The 15623-nt window shown below is 37.7% G+C and overlaps 1 protein-coding gene across 9 annotated transcripts in view; it reads right to left on the bottom strand.

Annotated features, from left to right (window-relative positions):
• LOC117047225 (golgin subfamily B member 1-like) overlaps nucleotides 1-15623 on the bottom strand; it is a 57791-nt gene that overhangs the window by 7419 nt on the left and 34749 nt on the right. For all 9 annotated transcript variants that reach the window (XM_033150184.1, XM_033150157.1, XM_033150140.1 and 6 more), the window contains 5 exons: nucleotides 14285-14394; nucleotides 13797-13965; nucleotides 13363-13467; nucleotides 9009-12641; nucleotides 4416-8870 (listed from right to left, as the gene is read on the bottom strand). In XM_033150184.1, coding sequence (XP_033006075.1) covers nucleotides 4416-8870; nucleotides 9009-12641; nucleotides 13363-13467; nucleotides 13797-13965; nucleotides 14285-14394 — 8472 coding nt within the window. The remainder of the gene's footprint in view (nucleotides 1-4415; nucleotides 8871-9008; nucleotides 12642-13362; nucleotides 13468-13796; nucleotides 13966-14284; nucleotides 14395-15623) is intronic.

The raw sequence follows: 15623 nt of genomic DNA, 5'->3' as shown, positions 1-15623 counted from the left end.
AGGTAGAAGAATATAAGAATGAACTTGAACTAAGTCAAGTTGTGCTGACCAACAAAGAAGTTACAATAAAAGACTCAGGCCTTGTAAAGCAAAATTAAAACTCAATTGCAGAGCAGTTTTGTTCGACCAGTGACACTGGAAGTATTAGAGAAGCATGGGCAGCAAAGTGTGGATCATTAGCAAGCAGGAAGCCAACTTCATTGGCAGAGAAGGTATCCTTTGTCTTGTCCTACTGGACCTCCTGTGTGAGTAGATCTATCTGTGCCCCAGAAGTTTTCTGAGGCTTAGAGATGTTAGTCTGAGGTCCGTGAGCAGTAGTAGTAGTAATTTATTATTTATATCCCGCCCATTTGTCTGGGTTTCCCCAGCCACTCTTGGCGGCTCCCAATAGAATATTAAAAACATGATGAAACGTCAAACATTTAAACCTTCAGATGTCTTCTAAAAGTCACAAACTTATTTATTTCCTTGACATCTGATGGGAGGGCATTCCACAGGGCGGGTACCACTACCGAGAAGGCCCTCTGCCTGGTTCCCTGTAACCTCACTTCTTGCAGTGAAGGAACCACCTGAAGGCCCTTGGAGCTGGACCTCTGTGCCCAGGCTGAATGATGTAGGTGGAGACGCTCCTTCAGGTATACTGGGCCGAGGACATTAAGCTTGGAGTCTCCTCACTTCTTTGCATTACCCAGATGATGAAAAACTTTAGTTCCCAAACCAAGCAACAGAAGGATTTAATTACTTCTCTAAGCCAGCAGTGAAAAGAAAAGGATTGCTTAGTTACTCAAGTCATGGAATCCATGTCTAATGAAATGGTAAAATTCTCTGAGGAAAAAAAATACGCTTGCTATCAAATTGCAACAACTAGAAGCCATAAGGAAGAGTATGACAGAAGAGGTAAGTACATTATCACAGCAGGTAGAAAAATATAAGAAAGAACTTGAACTCAGTCAAGTTGTGTTGACCAACAAAGAAACTACCATAAAAGATTTGGTGAGTGAGAAGGTGCAGCTAAGTATTACCGTATTTTTCGCTCCATAAGATGCACTTTTTTCCTACTAAAAAGTAAGGGGAAATCTCTGTGCGTCTTATGGAGTGAATGCATGGTCCCTGGAGCTGAATTGCCTAGGGGCCAAAAGCAGATTGTGCTTTTTTTACAAAGAGAGAAGGGGGTGTTGAAAGGAAGCCGCTGAACAGCTGTTCAGCAAGTGATGGGGAGAGAGATAAGGCTCCCTTTCCAGCCCTGCCCCCTTGCCCAGGCCTCCATTGTTGAATGCAGAGGGAGGCTGCTTGTGACTGGCTGATTAGATTATCTGTCTGGAAACTGTAGAAATGGCTGTAGGACTAGAAGCTGCAGAACTGTGAGTTGAACCCCATAAAAATGTGGCTTTTCCTCTTTGAAAAAGAAGCTGCACCACTTTGAGCTGATCCTCAAAAAACAGGGCTTTTCCCTTTGCAAAAAAAAAGCTGCACCACTTTGAGCTGATCATCAAAAAACAGGGCTTTTCCCATTGCAAAAGAAGCTGCACTACTTATGGAGCGAAAAATACGGTACTTTGGAAAAATTAAATAAAGAAAAAGAGAATCTGAAAAAGAAACTTCAGGCAGCTTTGCTAATAAGGAAGGACTTAATTTAGAAAAACGAGAAGCTTGATAAAAAAACAGAATATTTTCTGGAGCAAATTGATGACTTAGTAAAGCAGGTTGAAAATGCTGAGGCTCACAACAAAGATCTCGAATCCCAACATGAAGGACTGAAGACCCAATTGTTAGAAAAAGATGTGAAGATAAATGACACGAATGAAACCAAGGCAGAACACTTGGAGCAGCTGGAGAAAGCGGTTACAGAATTCAAGCTAACAAAAGACTTTGGGCTCATTAAAAAAGAAAAGAAAGCACTCAAGGAGATTCATCAGAGAAAGTGTGAAGAATTTGACTCTAATTTATTGCTTTTATACACTCTGCAGAAACATCTCTTCAGGGGGAAAAAGCAAAAAGCAGTCCCACAATATATAGTCCTCAGAAATTGATTAAATTGGATTTTGTGCTAGGATTTTGTGCTTCCCCAGGCAAGTTTGCTCATGGAGAGGAAATAATAAAAGAATTTTCGCAATTAACAACGAAGTTTGCCAAAAAGTCAAGAAGAAGCAAAGCATTTTAAAATTGTGTTGGAAGATATGAGACAAAGGAGAGAGGAATTCATAAGCAACCTAGAGAAATCAAATACAAATTATTCAATATGAAAGAGAAGTAAAGACATGTCAGTGAAGAAAAAAAGCAACTACTGATGGGATTAAGAGCAACTGTTTCCTATCCCTTGGACAACATCATTAAAAATGATAGGAGAAATTGATAATGTTATGTGGAACTTCTATATTTCCATTGCAGCATTGTTTTTCAAACATTTTTTTCTTTCAAATTCTGGCTGGAAAATTAGGCTTTCTTCTTAGCCTGGACAAAACATGTTTCTTCTTGCATTTATTTCTAATTAAGTTTGAAAGCGAGACACAGATGGCACTGTGGGTTAACCACAGAGCCTAGGGCTTGCCAATCAGAAGGTCGGAGGATTGAATCCCTGTGAAGGGGTGAGCTCCCGTTGTTCGGTCCCTGCTCCTGCCAACCTAGCAGTTCGAAAGCACGTCAAAGTGCAAGTAGATAAATAGGTACCGCTCCAGCGGGAAGGTAAATGGCATTTCCATGCACTGCTCTGGTTCGCCAGAAGCAGCTTAGTCATGCTGGCCACATGACCCCAGAAGCTGTACGCCGGCTCCCTTGGCCAATTAAGCGAGATGAGCGCCGCAACCCCAGAGTCGTCCGTGACTGGACCTAATGGTCAGGGGTCCCTTTACCTTAAGTGCAAAGAAGGGAGGGGACTCCAACCTACTCACGGACCTCAGATCAACATATCTAAGCCTCAGAAAACTGGGGCACAGATAGATAAAACGATTGGTCTTACCTGAAGTGTAGATTTGCAAGTAGGGATGCTGGAACCAATGGGATGGGTTATGTCTTCGTCACGTGATGCAAGGCAGGAGCAAAGAATTGTGTGAAGCAGTTTTCTGGATTCGCCAAGCAGCAAACACTGATGGAGTCACTGAAATAAAAGGTCTGCCTACCTCTTCTCTCCATGGCTCAAAAATCTAAAGGAAGAAATGTACTAGATATCTGAAAGGCAAGGAAATTACTATCAATAGACTATATCTACACTAACAGGCATCGGAAACTGCCTTGGCTCCAGCATCCCTACTCGCAAATCCACACTTCTAGTAAGACCAATCATTCTATTTACTTTGTGGGATGCTGGAGCCAATAGGATGGGACATACCACAGCAGATGAACAGAAAATGGGTGGGTCCCATATCTGAAGATGCACCGGTTGTAAAACCTGATGGAGAACAGTATGGCCAAAGGCTGCCTCAGCTGCAGACTATCAGTCCAGTTTATAATGTCTGGTAAAAGTGGTGGTGGATGACCAAGTGGAAGCTTTACAGATATCCAGCAAGGGTGTGTTAGCCATGAAGGCTGCAGAGGTGGAAACTGACCTTGTTGAGTGCAGAAGCACCTGAGTTGGCTGGGGCAATTTGAGGGAATCATAAGCAAGGAAAATACAGGCTCTAATCCACCTCGCCAAAGTAGCACTGCTGACCCTAACCCCCAAGGAGGATGGGTGAAAGGATAAAAATACAGAGTCTATCTTCTGAAAAGTTTTTGTCCAATGAATGTAAATTTTCAGAGCTCTGCATGCATCCCTAGATGTTTAGCATTAGGACAAAAGGTCGGTAAAACCAGTTCTTGTTGAACATGAAATCTAGAGAGTAGTGAAGGAAGGAAGGAAGGGACTGTACATAAAACCACCTTGTCTTTATGAAAAAAACACGTGTCGAACTGTCGAAAGAGCAGAAGGTTACGACACTTGTCTAGCTGTGTGGCGATAGCCACCAAGAAAAAGACTTTAAATGAGAAGTTTGTTTGTTTGTTTTTGGTTGTTTGTTTGAGACAGAAATCTAGAGAAAATGACAAGGAGGGAAATTTAACTGAAGAGGAGATGAAACAAGGTAGACTTATCTGACGAAAGAGGAGAGCCAGGAGGAATGACTGCTGCGTCAGGCAGGAGGAAATAACTCAGGAGTGCAGCCTGCTTCACACAATTCTTTGCTCCTCACATGATGAGGACATAGCCCATCCCATTGGCTTCAGCATCCTACGAAGTAAATCTATTCACACAGGAGGTCCAGCTCCTCTTATCCCAACTCTGGCAGGACAAGAAAAAGGATACCTTCTTGGCCAATGAAGTTGGCTCCCTGCTTGCTAATGATCCACACTTTGCTGCCCATGCTTCTCTTAATACTTCCAGTGTCACTTCCAGAAAAAGCTCCCTGATCCCCTTATGAGGAAACAAGGCAAGCTGCTTTTACCTGCTGAAGGCTGAACTCCAATTGGTTCTCATATTCTCTCCTTTGATTTGATATTCTGTTTTCTTTCTTTTTAAGTTCATTTTTACTACGTAGGTTGTCATTTGCAAGTCGCTGTATTTCAGCCTTTGACTCATACAGTGAGATATTCTGTAAACAGAGTTTTTCAGTTAGCTTCTGCAGCTCTTCATTTGATTTTGCAAGCTTTCCTTCTGCACTGTTTAAATCTTTCTCAATTTTTTCACTTTTTGAATGTGACAATTTCACAGATTTTCCCAAGTCCAATATCATCTCCTGGTATTTAATAGAATCCTTTTGCAACTGGTTGATCTCCTGTTGTTTTTCCCTCAAAAGTTCTTGCAACTCTTTAGTTTTGTTTTTTGTCTCATGATTGTCTCTCTGAGCAGTTTTCAGTTTTTCTTCAAATACTCTGACCAGATGCTGCAGCTCTTCTTTTTCTCTTATTGTGTTGCATTTCTCTGCTTTCAAATTTTCCAACTGCTCTACAAGGAGGCTATTTTGTATCTGTGTGGCTTTCAGTTTGTCTGTTGTTTGATCCAATTTTTTGATGTGGTTGAGCAACTCTGTCTCCAAAAATTCTCTCTCATTTTTTACTTTATAAGATGTTTCTTGAACATTTTCTAATTCTTCTTGTAAGAGACATTTATCATCCTCTAATATTTTAATTCTTTCACCAAGACTGACTATTTCCTGATTAAGATTTTTACAATCATTTTCCATCTTTGATAAAGAGCTTTTCTTCTGATGCAGAGATTTTTCAGCATCATTCAATCTCTCTAACAAAGTTTTGTTCTCTTGCTTTAAGATCAGCATGCTTTTCTCTTTTTCTGAAATCCCCTCATTTAACAAATCAATGTGTTTTAATAATGACTCTCTTTCACAGAGGGAATCACATATCTTGGACTGCACATCAGACTTGTTCAATTGCAACCGTGTTTGGAGGTCCCTGAGAGCAGATTTTGTTAGACTAAAATCCTTAGAAAGCTGCTCATTTTCCTTCTCTGTTTTCTCCAAGGTTTGCTTTAAAATTTCAGAAACTTCCTTTAATTGCTTATTTTCCTCCGCTAGCTGCTTGTTCTGAAGAACAGATTCATCAAATTTTCTTTGATAGTCTTCCAAACACAACTTGTGCTCAGATGCTTGCTTTTCAGCTGCAATCTTTAGTTCACTTATTTCCTTCTGTTTAGATTCAGTCAGCTGTTTCAGTTGTTCCTTTACTTGTACACTTTCATCAGCTGCTTTTAGAAGCAGCTCCTTAAGTTTATGTGTATCAGATTCTCTCTCATTTACTCTGTGAAGAGCTTCCTGCTTTTCTTTTCTAGTGACATCAATAATGTGCCTCATTTCTGCTATTTTACTACTAATATTCTCATAGGCCTGAAGCAGAGATTCATACTCCTGCTTTAATTCACTGTGTTTAGCTTTCCAACCTGTTAATTCAACTGTCTGAGAATCTTTTAAGGAATTCAATTGAAAAGAAAAAGCTTCCTTCTCTTGTCCTATGGTCTGCATGGTACACTTCAGACTCTCACACGCAGCAGTTAGGTTTTCATTTTCAATTAACAATCTAGCATTTTCTGCCACAAGAGTCTCCTCTTTATACAGTGCAGTACTCAAGTTTTGTTTCTCTCTACCCAACTCAGACATCAGCTGTCCAAGGGTGTGAACCTTACCAATCAACTCTTTGTTTTCCAAAACTAGTAACTCCATTTGATCTTTAAGAGTTTTGTTTTCCTTCAATGCTTCTTTACGTGATATTAAAGCAGCTTGGAGCTTTCTTTGGAGACGTTCCCTGTTTTTCTCTTCAGCATCATACTTCTGCAGTTGAGGTTGATAGCTTCTGCCATTTACATTTTCTTCTATCCATTCCCGAGACATTTCTGTTGGTAGAGGATCACCTATTCTTTCAGTTAATGTTTTTATTCCTGTATTAGTGACATCTAGCGATTCTCTTTCTGTGTAAGTGACATCTTCCAATGAACTACAGAAGTCTGGGCCTTGAACACTGTTCTCCAGCACATTATCAGAATGCGGCCACACAGTTTTTGTGTCATCTCTTACACCTGCCACATTTTTGTATGCACTAGAAACTGGCAAAACTTTCTCACGCAGCATATTGAATTCCATCAATAGTTGCTTGTTTTCTTCACTGGGATGTATTTCAGTTTCTTTCAGACTTGTTAGGTGATCGTCATGTTTTTTGTGGAGTTTACTCTTTTCATTATTCACAGTTTCAACTATAGTTTTCACAGCTTGCAATTCATTTTTATATGATTCTGGTTGTTGCTTAAGCAGACCTTGTTCAATCAACATACTGTCTCTCTCTTGTTTATACTGCTGTTCCTGTTGCTCAACAGAGATCTTCAGTTTTACTGTTTCTTGCTGTCCGTTACCAAGTTCAAGTGACTTCTCTTTTAACTTTTCTTTTTCTTCCGTAAGTCTAGCATAGTTATCATGAAGTTTCGCCATCTCAGATTCTTCCATTGTCATCATACTTACCATATTTCCTGATTTTTCAACCCTTACATCAGCCTTCACATTTAGCTCCCTGGACTCTAATGTTTTCTGCTGAGCATTTTCACTGTGCCTAAGAGATGTATCAGTGTCCAACCTTTTCTGCAGAGAGTATAAAAGCAATAAATTGGAGTCAAAGTCTTCACACTTTCTCTGATGAATCTCCTGGAGTGCTTTCTTTTCTTTTTTAATGAGCTCAAAGTCTTTTGCTAGTTCATGAAAATCTCCTTGTAGCTTAGCATGCTCTTCTTTTAGCTTCTGAATTTGTTTAGTGCTTTCTTTGCGAACCACAAGCAGTGCCTTAAGTTTCTTTTGCAGGATTTCCTTGTCTTTCTGCAGCTCAGTGACTGGATTCATTTCATTAGGTTGGTGTGTAATGTTACTACAGGAACTTTCGGTATTTAGGGTAGCTTCCGACCCATTCGTTTCCTTGAATGTTTCATCTCTCTTTTCTATTTCACCTTTGAGATTTTCTATGGTTAAGAAAAGTTGTGAACGTTCCTCTCTGTGCATTTTATCTCTCTCATTCAGCACAGACTGCATTTGTGAAAGCAGACAATCCTTCTCTTGTAGATAGATCAAGTTCTTATCAGACATACTTTTTTGTTCAGCTATAGTAGCTTTGAATTCTGTAACTGCTTTCTCCAGCTGCTCCAAGTGTTCTGCCTTGGCTGATAAGGATTCACTCATGTCCTTTATCTTCACATCTTTTTCTAACAATTGTGTCTTCAGTCCTTCAAGTTGGGATTCGAGATCTTTGTTGTGAGCCTCAGCATTTTCAACCTGCTTTACTAAGTCATCAATTTGCTCCAGAAAATGTTCTGTCTTTTTATCAAGCTTCTCATTTTTCCGAATTAAGTCCTTCCTTATTAGCAAAGCTGCCTGAAGTTTCTTTTTCAGATTCTCTTTTTCTTGATTTAATTTTTCCAAAGTAATATTTAGCTGCGCCTTCTCACTCACCAAATCTTTTATGGTAGTTTCTTTGTTGGTCAACACAACTTGACTGAGTTCAAGTTCTTTCTTATATTTTTCTACCTGCTGTGATAATGTACTTATCTCTTCTGTCATACTCTTCCTTATGGCTTCTAGTTGTTGCAATTCGATAGCAAGCACATTTTTTTCCTCAGAGAATTTTACCATTTCATTAGACATGGATTCCATGACTTGAGTAACTGAGCAATCCTTTTCTTTTAACTGCTGGCTTAGAGAAGTAATCAAATCCTTCTGTTGGTTGGTTTGGGAACTAAAGTTTTCCATCATCTGGTTTTTATGCTCTATTTCTTCTAAAAGTTTTGCTGCTTTTTGACATTCGGTGTTCAGTGTCTTGCAACTACTTTCAAGCTCTTTTTCTAATTTATCTATCTTCTCCTGGAGGAAAACAACCTCCTTCCTCATGTTTGATAATGCAATTTCCTTTTCTTCACAGACAGATTGTTGCCTACATAATGCATCCTTAGCAGTGCTCATTTCATTTAAGAGATATTCAATCTCAGATTCGTCAGCAGCTTTGGCCTTTTTAAAGTCTTTCTGCATCAACTCTTTCTCTTCCTTCAGGGACAACATGCTTTCTAGCTGATTCTTCAGGTGATGTACTTCTTCCTCTCTCTCTAAAATAGTCTGCTGCAGTGCCATTGCTTCAGCTTCTTTGCTGATAATAGTATCTATCACAGTAGAGAATTTTTCCAAAACAGTTTTAGCTGCTTGCTGACCAGCATCACTGTCACTGTCTTTGAGGAAGTACCTACTACTTGACAATGCAGACAGATATTTGGACAACTCTGTTTGAATTATGTCCTGTTCTTGTTGCAATGATTGAATTTGATCCTCTTTTGATTTCAGTTTCCTTTCTAAATTACTCAGTTGCTCAAGATTAACATCATTTTGCTGAGTTGCCCGAGCAAGTTCTGCTACCCATCTGTTCTCTGACTCAAGGAGATTTTGCTCTAGCTTTTCAACCTTAAACTTTAATCCATCAACTTCTTCACTCTTTGTACTAACCTGTTCTCTCTCATTTGCCAGCTGCAAAGCGACAGCATAGTGGTGCATTTGCAATTCATTCTCACTGGCTTCTAATTTTTCATGAAGTTCTTTTAGCTCTTTAGATTTTTTCTCTAATTGCTTCTGGTACTTAACCAAGTCTTTGTTTTCCAGATTCAGTTTATCAAAGTTCTCTTGTAAAAGAGTTTTATCATTTATTAAAGAATCTATTTGTTGTTGCAATTTTTCTATGACCTCAGAATTTAAATATTCAATATGATTAGCCTGTTCAGTGCATTTTTCCTGTACAACCTGTAGAGTTCTCTCTCTCTCTTGAATATTTTGCTTCCACAGCTCAACTTGTTCTAATGCTTTATGATGCTCTGATTTTGCAGATTCAATTTCTACTATCAAAGAGTCAATTTTCATCTGGCTACTGGCAATGCTTCCATCCTTCTCTTGCAAAAGCTGTTTTAGTGTAGCAGCACTTTTTTCTAGTTCTTCTCTAAGTAGCTCAGTATCGTTGGTAAGAGCCTGAACATTGCTTTCTGCTAGTTGAACACCGATATTTTTAAGAAAGCCAGTGATAATCTCTTCTTTTTTACTCAGGGAATCACCGAGTTCATTTTTTTGTTCATACAGAGCATCAAATTTGCCCTGCAAACTTAAGAAAATGTTTTCTTTTTCCTGGGCTAGTTCTTTTAACTTTTGAATTTCTTGGTTCAGTTCATTTCTTTGACTATGAAGTTGAGAAATTAACTGTGACTTTTCTTCATTTATTTTTAGTTCCTCTCTTAGGGTTTTCACAAGATTAGTAGGATCCAAAACAGAAGCCTCTTTTTCTGCTAGCACCTGGCTAATGTCATTTATTAATTTATTCTGATCACTTATTTCCTTTTTCAAACAAAGATTTGATTCTTCTGCATCGGTAGCTTGCTTCTTCCAAGTCTCACATTCATTCTTTTTATCTTGAAGTTCAGCCTTCAGTTCATTGTTAATCAGTGAAATGTTATTCACTGATAACTCCTTCTCTAAAATGATTGCTTTTAATATTTCTGCTTCAGAGGTCAATGACTGTACAAGTTTATGCTGCACAGAGGAAGTCTCAGAAATACATGTTTGTAAATTAACACATTCCTTCTCCTTTTGTTTTAAAAAGTTATTTTTCTCTGTAATTGACTTGTTTAATACTTCATTGTTTTCTATCATATTTTTAAGTTGACTCTGGAGATCAGAAATTATTTCCATATTCTCAGACAGTTGAACTCTAAGAAAATTAGATTCGTCAGATTTACTTTTAAGTAATTTTAACTCTTGATCTTGCTTCTTAAATTTATTCTCTTTCTCTTGCACTTCTTGCGTAAGTTGACTAACTTCACTATCTAGAACCTGTATTTGGCTTTGCAAATCTGAAATAATTAGCAAATTATGCTTTTCACCTACATCTTTGTTTTCTTTCATTTCCTGAATCAAAAGTTCCCTCTGGGAAAGAAGAGCCTCTTTATCACAAAAACTGCTTTTTAATGTTTTCATTTCGCTAACTATGGTATCAATTTGGTCCATAAAAACTAAAATATTATTAGTTTGCTGAGACAATTGTGCACTTAAGGGCACTAGTCCTTCACAATTTTTCATTAATGTAGCACTGGCTATTTCTATATCTGCTTTCAATTTTTCATTTTCTAATTTCAGCATATGAGCTTCATGTTTTGTGGACACAATTTCAGACTGATGCTGTGTTAACTGATGCTGAAAAGCATCACATTCATTTGACTTAGCACTGCAAACAGCCAAAGCACTATCCTTTTCATGTTTCAAAACATCTACTTCTTTGACTAATAGTGCTAGCTGATCATTTAATATGGCACAGTCTTCTGTTTTTTGTGAAATCTGCCTGCAAAGATCCTCAAACTCCACCCCTTTGTCTTCAAGCTGTTGAGATAGCTTTATGTTATCACATTCAAGCTTTTCTACTTCTTTTTCAAACACAGTCATGATAGCTTGTTTTTCTTTTACTTGCTTAAGTAATGCATCACCACGCTCAGTTTTTTCTTCAATAGATCTGCTTTTTATTTTAAGCTCCTTTTCTAGGTCTTTAACCTGTTTCTGTAATGATGAGGTTTTTTCCTCCTCCCGATTGAGCTGTTGGACCACCTTATCATACTCTGACCGAAGTAATGCTTTGTTTTGCTGCTCATCCTTTAACTGAGTGATATAAGACTCATTTTCTTTCTCTAATTCCTTTGTTATCTCTCTGCTTCTGGAGAGCTCATCAGCTAAAATGCCACACTGTTTCTCTTTCCCCAGTAACTGCTCTGCAATTGAATTTTCTTTTTGCTTTACAAGGCCTGAGAGTTCTTCAACTTTCCTTCTTAAAGTCTCTTTATCGTGACTGACCTCTGAAAGCATTTTCTGGTGTTCTGTGGCACTGGCACACATCTTACTCTCCAACTCAGCCATGGATTGAGCACGCATCAACAGTTCACACTCTTTCACATCCAGTAATTTTGACAAACTCTCATTCTCACTAATCAGCTGTTGCTTCTCTTTCTCCATAGTATGTATCTCATTTCTAAGATTCTCACTTGCTTTAAGCTGATCTGCAAAACTTTTTTCTTTCTGCTCAAGAGCTGCTTCTAACTGCTTGTTAGTCATGATGACAATTTGTCTTTCGGTTTCCATCTTATTAATTATTTCACGTTTTTCATGCAGCTCATTATTAACTTCTCTCCACTGCATTTCCTTAGTATTCAGTTCTCTAACTAACTTAAGCTTTTCCTTTTCATTTTGTTGCTCCGCAACTTTAAGCTTATCTTTTAGGGATATTATGATCTCTACTTTTTCTTGCAGTGACTTTTTGACAATTTCTAGATGCTCAGTATATTCAGCAAGTTGACTGGATAAATTAGCTAAATCTTCATCTTTTTTAGCATTTTCTAAAGTGAGCTGGTTGTGTGAATCTTTCACTGATTTCAGCTCATTCACAAAACTTTGTTCTTTGTTTTCTTTTTCTTTTAGTAATTTGTTCAATTTCTCTTTTGCAGAAATATGTTCATCAACCTGGGATTTAAGATGGTCTGTTTCCTCCTTATGTTTTATTTCTGTTTCTTGCAATTTTTTAGCTGATTTACTTATTTGTTCTTTAAGCAATTTAATTTGTGACTCACACTCCATGAGTTTGTTGTTGTAAGTAACATCACGAGTCTTGATTGCAGAATGAAGATCTTTAACTGTTTGGCTAGTCTCTTTGATTTGCCTAACAAATTCTTCATTCTCTTTGCTTTTAGTAACGTTTTCAATTTTCACCTCTGCCAGTTCTGATTTTATTGCACTTAACTGCTCAGAAAGTTCCGAAAGCTTTCTGCCTGCATTGTTCACATCTTCGGTTTGTACATCTTTCAGCAACTGGGCTTCCCTTTCAGCCTTGGTCAGTGCTTCTTCCATGTCTCGCATTTCATCCTCTTTGCACTTGATCTGGCATTTCAGAATATTAATCTGCTCAGAATACGCATCTATATTTGAAGTAACAGCAGAAATTTCTTTGTCTTTCTCAGCTAAAACCTCTCTGAGGTTGTCAAATTCTCTTTCACGCCTCTGGAGGTCTTGAATTAGTTGAGATCGCTCTTCTAAATGACTTGTGTTTAATCTATCAAGTTCTTCATTTGTCTGTTCAAGATCCAGTTGCATTAATTCTATGGCAGCATCCTGTTTCATGTTCTGAAAACAAAAATAAAGGGAAAAATGTCTGAGTGCCCAAAATTTAATATTAACCTAATAGTACTATCTGTAGTTGGAATCTAAAAATATGTTTAGGTTCACCCAGAAAACCGTAATTTTGAGGAACTAGTAAAGGAATGGTACTAACGCAATTTAATTTTCCTTCTCCCCCCCCCCCCCCGGATGAATGACCACCTCCTATTTCCATGTAATATACTGTTGCCATATACTTCTTCCTTTAACTGTTGTCACATCTTATCGTACACTATATCATACATACATGATATGATGCCTATTCCATATACCGTTGCAATCTTGCTTTGTTTCAACTACATTTTGATATGATGCATAAGGAGCTGCTTTTCAGGAAAAATGAGCCTATAAGTTTCCTTGGGCTAATGAAACTAATAACTATAAACAGAACTGTAAAAGTAGAGTTATTTTATTGCTCATATATTAAATATAATACTAAACAGACAATGAATTGTATCTAATGAAGTTGCTCTGTTCACCCAAGGGCTTCCACTTGCACAACTTGCCCTACCCCTGCATGCCTCCACTTCAAACCTGTTCCGGAAGGGTCTGGAGCAAATTGGGAGGGGGGGAGAAAGAGGGGAGGGTGAATTACCTTGCCAAAGCAGAAATCCTTGCACAAACTGGACAACTTCATTGAATCCAACCTATTTATGTAAGCCACAACAAAAAGTTTATCCTTTTTTACCTTTTCTTGAAAGGCGGTTATTTTTTCTGTTAATACAGTAATAACTGCTTTCTGTTCTGCACACTCTTCTCCATAAGCACTGCACTTCTTCTGGACATCTTCCAGCTAGTTTCAGGGAGGGAAGCATTATTCACTGTTTACAATTGTGACAATTCAATTCAATTGTGACAAAAGGACAATATTGTCCATTAAATAAGTATACTGACATTTATTCAGTTCAGGGTACAACCTACGGAAATTTACTTAACTTCGCCACTGTTTATAATATGCTCTGATTATTGGTTCACACATAGGGGGATTGTAGGGATTTCCAAAATGCCAGGGGAAGGAACAATTAAATGTTCAAAGAATTATTGAGTATTTACCAAAGATGGTAAATTGATTGACCCAGAACACAATACAACTTGACTGACTCAGAACTGTAAACAACTTACCTTTTGTTCCCTCTGCAAAAGCTTTTCACTTAATTCTTTGTTTAGAAGGTCTCTCTCATGAATTGACTTTCTCATATCTTCTGCCTGTTCTAGCTTTTCATTTGTACTTGAAAGCTTTTGCTCCTTTTCCCCAAGCAAAGTTTGAAGCAAGCCATTTCTTTCATTTAATCTGCCGATAAAAGAAATGATCAAATATATTATGATAAACATTCTCAAATATATGTGGACATCAATTGTACTATGGGAAACATTTGGAGACATGGCTGTCTGTCTACATCCAAAAGGAAGATCAACTATTGCATAAACTGCAAGAAAAAATAAGTATGAATATAATATTTCTGAAAGGGTTTCCCCCCTTCAATTACCTGCAGCAGGTAAAAGTTTAAAAACCATTGACAACATATAGGCCTACACCAACGTTTGGATCTGAATAACATTGGGGTATAGGGTAGGAGGCCTTGGGAGGGACTATAAATGTTCTATTTTACCCTTTCAGTTGTTCATTCAAACTGGAAACAAGTACTTGGTGTTTTTCTGCATCACGTGATTGCTGGTTGCGCAGCTGTGTAAGCTGGGACTGTAAACGGTCATTTTCATTCTGTAAGAAAATCATTTACAAAGCTGGTACTTGCACCGACTATAAAACAGGGTTATCTTTAAACTACATGAGTTAGATTCTACCATTATAGCTCATTTACCACCAGCAAAATGCCATCAGATATCTTTGCTCCCAGTAGAAACAGTGAGACTCCTTTTGAAATGCCTCATTTCTTGTGATCTTATCCTGTGACAACCAACATGGAAAGAGACATCCTATAATACTGATTTAATATAAAAGCACACCATGCAAACATGCAATGTGTGGGAGGAGCTTACTTTTAACAGATGTGGCTAAAAACAAGGCATGTTTTAAAGAAGCTCCAGTAATGCCTAACAGAATTTTAATTTTAGCATAACTGATCCACACAGAATTCACTGAATTATATTTGTTTTTCTTTGCACTTGTCCAAAAACCAACCAGTGTGTGAGGTAGCAAAGTGCAAAATAAATTATGGAATGTAATCCACAGGGAATGAAGCAAGCTCCACTGACACAGTCAATTTATTATGGCATCTAAATATGTTAGTCTACCCAGCTTCACAAAACTAACACACAAAATTAAACTGCAAAAACACACCATCCAAAACCAGAAGCAGCTCAGAAAAATCCAAAATTATCATTAAATGCTGGGTAGTAGGGCGTGTCATTTAAGGACGAAAAAATTTATTTTGTGAATTTGCTCAATGAGGGGGTCTAAAAATATGTAATTGCACATGAGGAATCCAAATCTGCAATTATTTTTATGATTGGTTGATGATTAGCTTGGTAAATTGAGATTTGTTTGAAATACACTTAAAAAAAGCCAAAAACTCGCATTTTGAAGCAAAGTTAAAGTTTTTAATCATTTTATACAAGTAAAAATATAAATAAATTTTATTTCCAGCTGTAACAACATATCATCACTTTATCTTATAACGTCCTATTATAGTAAAAAAAAAAAAGAATAACATTAATTGGAATTAATAACAAGTTTCATCAAGTCCTGTTTTGATTCATTTCTTGACAAAAGCCGACGACCTGCTTCTTGGCCTCTCTGCAGCCTCCGTGACTTGTTTCACACATCTTTCAATCCCTTGACCATGACAAGGCCACTGAGGAACTTGCATAGGCTTGTCAATAAATTCCTTTATTTCTGTCAAGGTCATTTTGCATGTTAATGGAGGTTCATAAACTCCATCAAACCAGTCTATCAACTCCAATAAGTTTGAAGCAGAGGTGTTTATAGAA

Source organism: Lacerta agilis, chromosome 1 (genome assembly GCF_009819535.1).
Source record: "Lacerta agilis isolate rLacAgi1 chromosome 1, rLacAgi1.pri, whole genome shotgun sequence".
Classification (NCBI taxonomy): Eukaryota; Metazoa; Chordata; class Lepidosauria; order Squamata; family Lacertidae; genus Lacerta; species Lacerta agilis.
This window is presented reverse-complemented; position numbering and strand designations above follow the sequence as displayed.